This window comes from Mustela erminea, chromosome 4 (assembly GCF_009829155.1).
Source record: "Mustela erminea isolate mMusErm1 chromosome 4, mMusErm1.Pri, whole genome shotgun sequence".
Classification (NCBI taxonomy): Eukaryota; Metazoa; Chordata; class Mammalia; order Carnivora; family Mustelidae; genus Mustela; species Mustela erminea.
The window spans coordinates 143,454,339-143,460,544 of NC_045617.1; the positions used below are offsets into that span (position 1 = coordinate 143,454,339).

The 6,206-nt window shown below is 43.4% G+C and overlaps 1 protein-coding gene across 3 annotated transcripts in view; it reads left to right on the forward strand.

Moving 5' to 3' along the window:
- Positions 1-5,496, forward strand: part of E2F3 (E2F transcription factor 3) — a 74,153-nt gene extending 68,657 nt beyond the window's left edge. For 2 of the 3 annotated variants that reach the window (XM_032341213.1, XM_032341214.1), the window contains exons 5-7: positions 782-896; positions 2,233-2,368; positions 3,510-5,490. In XM_032341213.1, the coding sequence (XP_032197104.1) occupies positions 782-896; positions 2,233-2,368; positions 3,510-3,772 (514 nt within the window). In that variant the 3' untranslated portion in view covers positions 3,773-5,490. Of the gene's footprint in view, positions 1-781; positions 897-2,232; positions 2,369-3,509 lie in introns of all 3 variants that reach the window. The other variant, XM_032341215.1, reaches the window with a different exon arrangement.
- The last annotated feature ends 710 nt before the right edge of the window (positions 5,497-6,206 follow it).

The following is a 6,206-nucleotide window of genomic DNA, read 5'->3' on the forward strand; positions in this document are numbered from 1 at the left end:
GCGCCCAGAAGTCATGACCAAGGGTAGGGAAATACTCTTTCACTCTCGTTTCCTGCGACAGTGTTTCTCAAATTAATTCAGGTTGCAGAGCACTTAGAAGCTGCTTTCCCTCCTTGTGAACACTGAAATAGTGATAGTGATATTGTACAAAGGATAACTTTTTTCTAACAGAAATGATGACTTTCTTATCAATAGGCAGTATGCAATCACAACTAGCCCAAGTGCCCTTAAGAAAACAAGCTGTCTGCCTGACCGTCTTCTGAGTTCTTCCGCCTCTTTATCTGTTGGCTACTCATGCGTTCATGTGCGTGGCTATTGACGTTTGCTAACAGTCGAGCAGCAGACAGAAGTTACCAGAGTTCCAAAAATTATATGGGCAAAGAGAGCTTAATTTTTTTTTTTCCTATAAATTGGGATCTGCCATCTTTCAACTTGAGTGACAGAACACTTCACCAAAGTTCACTGAATGTCCGTGCTCCAGAGGAACCCGGCTAGGAAATCCCCACCAAACTGGGTCTGGGTTTTCTTCTGATAATTTAACTATTCTGTTTCCATGTTTAACATTCTACATCACCATGGGCTTTTTAGAAATGAGTAGGAGAACGCTATGGATTTGTCTTGTTGTTTTGAGTATCAGAAAAGGTTTGCGAGAGATCCCGTGTGTCTAAAGATCGAGACAGAGAGACCAGTATATTCTTACGAGTCATAAAATACTTGAAAATTTTTCCATGCATCTGTTCTGTCAGTCTTCTAAATGGTTACATTCCTTAACACTCACTACGTTAGCTTACGTTACATATCAAGATATTCGAAAAATTAGTGGCCTTAAAGACCAAACTGTTATAGTTGTCAAAGCCCCTCCAGAAACAAGACTTGAAGTGCCTGACCCAATAGAGGTAAGGAGATAACATCTTTGTCCATCTGCAGAGATCTTTTTGGAGTGCCCGAAGTTAAAGAATCATTGACACGTGGTCAAAGTATGCATTCTCCTGACACTCGATAGTTCTTTCCCATCCCTTTTACCTAACTGGAACTTCAAAAACATTTCAACTGTTCAGTACATATCGAGTGTCTCAAAAGTCTAATTTTAACATCGTGGGGCCTTGAACGCAGGGTATGGTGCCCTGTCCCTCTAGTACTTTTTCTTTCTCAACATTTGGTATCTGGAGGTTCTGACTGATTTCAACCATTGGGGAATTTCATGTTGATTGCCTTGGATTTGTTCCCCACCAGGAATAGAGACATAAATGTTTTAAGGTATCTCCCTAACTTTAATTAAAAAAAAAAAAAGTATCTCCCTAACTTATCTTAGCACATTTTAAGAATTTATCTTTTAAAACATGTTTAATTTTAAGAAATCACATATGACTTTGGCTGAATTGGTAGACAAGAATACTATAAGAAAGTAGGGAGCATATTTTTGTCATTAGTCTCTGATAATCTTTGCTAATATACGCCTGGACCCTAACTATAAGATAAAGAAATGTAGCAGAAAGAAAATGCATAGAAAATAAAAAGAGAGTGAGCGTCACAAGCTCCCATCTAGGGTAGAGTTCTCACCTAAATGATAATAATAGAACTATGACCCAGATGAAGGAGAATTTTAGTAGTTAGTGTGCTGCATCCTCTTATTAAACACTGCTCCTAGCACTTAATACTCTTCATCCAGTGGTTATTAAAGTTCACATAAAAAATGCCCTGCCGTAAAGGGATAGCAATATGGAAATACCGTCTTTGAAATACTTGAAGGATCTTTTCATAGTTTGCATAGAAGGAATATATTTGAAGAACACAGTTCACCTCCTCTTGGGCAGGGGTCCCCAAACTTTATCTTTAAAGGGCCAGAGAGTAAATATTTTTGGCTTTGTGAGCCATATAACTCTGTTGGTTCTACTCAATTGCACAACTTTGCCATTGGAGCCCAAGCGAAAAAACAAAAAACAAAAACAGCCAGAGGCAATCCGGAAACAGTGGGAAAGGGCATGATTCTCTGCCAATAAAACTTTATTTACAAAGCCAGTTGATGGACTGGATTGGGCCCTCGGGCTGCAATTTGCTGGCCCCTCCTCTAGAGGATGACAGTCATCACCTGATGGGGGGAGAGGGGGGAAGAGGCCACCGGGGAAGAAGCAAAATGAACAATGAAAAGTACCCTCACTTCCCATTTCTGGATGAAAATTACTATAGCTCTCATGTCTCAGTTTGAACTTTTCTCACTTGTTCTGTCGATAGAGCCTACAAATACATTTGGCAAGTACCCAAGGGCCCATTGAGGTTTATTTGTGTCCAGAAGAGACAGAAACACACAGTCCAATGAAAACAAACAACCAAGACCACAATGGGAATATCCCGAAACCCCCTTCCAAAGGTAAAAATTCCACTTTTGTCATTTGGAAAGTATATTAAAAATGAAGGTGACCAGAAGGATCCGGTGCCGGAACCCCATGCCTAGGCAAGAACCAAAAACTTCTGCTATTTAGCGCTATTAGGGTAACTTTTTTTTTCTTTTCAAAGGCAGTCTGAGTAGTTACAGAATCAAATCATGGTCTTGAGCCAATGACTCCTCCGCCCACAGACGGAGTCCCTCAGGCTTTCGCTATGGGCAGAAATCGCTTCCCTTACAGTGTTTTGGAAAGCCCGCTGGGGTGCCGAGTAAAGCTGTGAGCTGTCTGAATGAATCATCAGCTACACTTGGCCACACACCTTCGCCTGATGCCTCTGAGATCATATTAGCAAAAAGGAAAGAGTTTGGAGCCAAGAGCCTTTTGTCAAAGAAGTTGAACTTGATTTCCGCTCCTCTCCTCAATCCCACCCCCTGGGGTGATGGGGTCAGGCTACGGGAGGAAGACCCCGGGAGTATCTTAAGTTCTCCCCCGTTTTCCACTTTCAGACTGGGGATATGTCTTCAGCCTTTCCCGTTACTGTCTCGCAATATAGCCGCAAGAATTGGAGCGATTTAAGTGACTCGGGTCTGATTTGTAACACTGAGCACTGTGATTGCCACGGCAGCTCAGATGGTAAAACGAAAGATCACCTTTTTTTTTGCCATAGACATTCAAAGTGGTTATGTCTTACTACGTGCATTTTTAAGAAGTATCTTTAAAGACGTTATTTGTTAAAAAAAAGACTAAGTGAAAATCCACTGAATCTCTACGAGGAAGCCAGCTTTTCAGCATGTATGTTTTGTTTTGTTTTGTTTTCCTTTAAATATTGACCAGCTGATAGCCGAGAGAAGTGTTTGAACTTGTTAGCCTCTAATCTTTGAAACGATTTGTATTCTTGTTTGCTAACCGTAGGCATCCCAAAAGTTGAGTGAGTTAGACCAGAACAGAGAAAAGTTGTCAGTCACGGTGCATGAGGTGGGCTGGACCACAGTGGTATCTGATTGTCCTTCCAGAAGGTCCTGGCTTTTATAACAGCCCCATGCATAGTCTTCCAACAAGTTGGTGTGATTTGTCTCCTAACTTATTTTTCGGTTTCCTCCAATTTTTTTTTTTTTCCCCCTTCAGACTTGGCTTCAACCAACTCAGGACATAGCGATTGTTCGATTTCTATGGCCAATCTTTCTCCTTTGGCCTCCCCAGCCAACCTCTTACAGCAGACTGAGGACCAAATTCCTTCCAACCTAGAAGGACCATTTGTGAACTTACTGCCTCCCCTGCTCCAAGAAGACTATCTCCTAAGCCTCGGGGAGGAAGAAGGCATTAGCGATCTCTTTGATGCTTATGATCTGGAGAAGCTCCCGCTTGTGGAAGACTTCATGTGTAGTTGATTATGCTTTGTGTGACCTCCCCTTATAAACCAATATTTTTTTATTATGGAACCAGAACATCTGTCATGCAGTGTTGCCCCTTCCTAACTTCTTCCTCCGAGATAGTATCATGAAGTAAACTACAAACTTCAGAACAAAGCTGACATTTTAATGAATTTAAAAGGGGGGGGGGTTGCCTTTTTGTTTTTTTTTTTTTTTGGGGTTTTTTGTTTTTGTTTTTGTTTTTTTTGTCTAAACGCACAGTCGCGGGCTCCCTTGGGAAAGCCCTGCTTTGCTCCAGGCTCCAAAAATCTCCTGGATGAGTCAGCAATTGAGAAAATGTGCAATCAGGTGTCTCTCACCCGTATTTTTCTTCCCTCCCTCCCGGATTGGCTTGCTGTGCCTGACGGATGCGCTGTGGAATGGGGTCTGGCCACCTGGCCCACTCAAGAACAGCAATCTTCCTTAATAGCATTTCAAGCCGTGCCTTCTCCGCGGATTGCATGTCTTTGGGGTCTGCTAATATGGAACGGAACGGCAGGAACTGTAAACTTGAAGTCATGCAAAGTATGAAATGGATTTCTTCAGCTCTTCTTAGGAATATTTAAATTACTGTCATAATTCAGTGTAAGCTATGGACCTTGCGTCCTGTAGGAGGTCAAGAGAACCTGCACAGCCTTTCAGACGAAGAACCTCTTTTCCGATATTTGTTGCAGATACAGAAGAACAGTAGAGTTCTGCCACTCGGAAGCTGTTGTGGATTTTCCTGTCTCCATTAACCACTCCCATTCCCCTGCCCCCAACGTATTTGTTAGTTTAAAGTTGATTTGTAGCAAATGCTTACTTAGGAGTTTTCTGTGGATTGTTTTCGCCTTTTTATTTTTATTCTTTTTAAATTTTTTTTTTTAGCTGCCATTTAAGCATTCCTGTGGCACCCAGCACCATTTCAATTTAATTGTTTACTTTGAAACGGTTTTTGCTAATTCACATTATTTAAGCAGAGACGTAGAGGACCTCTACTGATCAGAGCATCTACACGTGTGTGATCTAAGGTTTAACAGCCTCTGCAAGAAGTGTCACCCCACCTTGCTTCCTTTCCCAGGACGGGAGCTTGGAGCCAGCTGGTCCTGGGGCTCCCTCGCGGACACGGGTGGCCCGTTTGAGAGGAGAACCAGGTCAGATGACATAGCAGTCCCAAGGAGCAGCAGGTGTGGATCCCTCCGTCCTTGGGCTTCCCGGCCCTGTGACTGGGGCAAGGGCTCTCTTACTCTGCACTCAGGGAGACCACTTCTCAGGATGGGGTCAGATGGAGAGGCCTCTGGGGACAAAGATATCCCCACTGTGTCAGTGGCATTTACTTAAAAGCTGGTGAGAACAGGGCACTCCCACTGCATCGGGGGCTGCGATCGTCCTGGCCCAGAACCCATTCCCCTTCCTCTACGAAGGAGTCAGTTGGACCAAGGGAAGTCATTACGCGGAAGGAGAAGCGATAGAAGCCAGGGCGTCTCCTACTTTACTCTTCAGGAACGGTGTCCCCCAGTTGGAGGCTTCGTGTCAGCTGCAAATCCTACCAGTTAGGTCCAAGAATGGCTTTCCCATCGGCCCTGGGGAGGCACCCTTCTCCCGCTGGGCACATGGCATGGAACCTCAGGTCCATTGCTTGGATCCTGAAGACCACGGAAACGAGGGAGTCAGGTGAAAAAAAAAAAAAAACAAACCTCAAAACGAAAACAGTTAAATTGAAATGCTATGTGCCTGACACTGTAGCACTCAATTCGCGCGTTTAACGGAATCGAAAATAATCCCTTAGGAAAAACACAAAACGAAACAAAAACAAAACAAAACAAACAAACAAAAACCACGAAAGCCCCAGCCAGTTTACTCAAGGTAGATTTCCACAATATGCAAAGTGGTGGTGGGGTCAAAACGAATGACACCAGCACTTTAAACTATTTGTGTGGGTATGCGTGGGTGTATGTTTGGGAAGAAAAACAAAGGTGCACATTATCCTCCTTTTTCTTCTTCGGCCTCGTCCCCAGCCCCCTCCCTCACACACACTGGCTTTGGTACAAACAGCAGTGTGGTCTGTGATGAAGCTTTGGGGTGGGGGAGGGAGGGGGAGCTTTGTGTCAAGTGCCTACTGGAAATGCACTGTGGGGTTTTTTCCTGTATGGGAAACCATTTATGCCAAGCTTTTCCCCATTTCCCATATTTATCTCATCTGGTTAGCTGCCTCTGCTTCCAGCTCTGTAACGATTCTCTTCGCCAGCTGCACGAAGCTGACCTGTTTCCAAAGTCTAAAGACTGAGCTCTCACCTGGCTAGGTTGTTGTGTGTTTTGTTGACTTTCTCGTTTCGCCTTTCCATAATGTAATAATGCCGTATTTATTGTTTTGAAGATGAAAGGAATACTAATAAGTCTTAAGAGTTCCTTCATGCATAAGATTTTTTCCAGT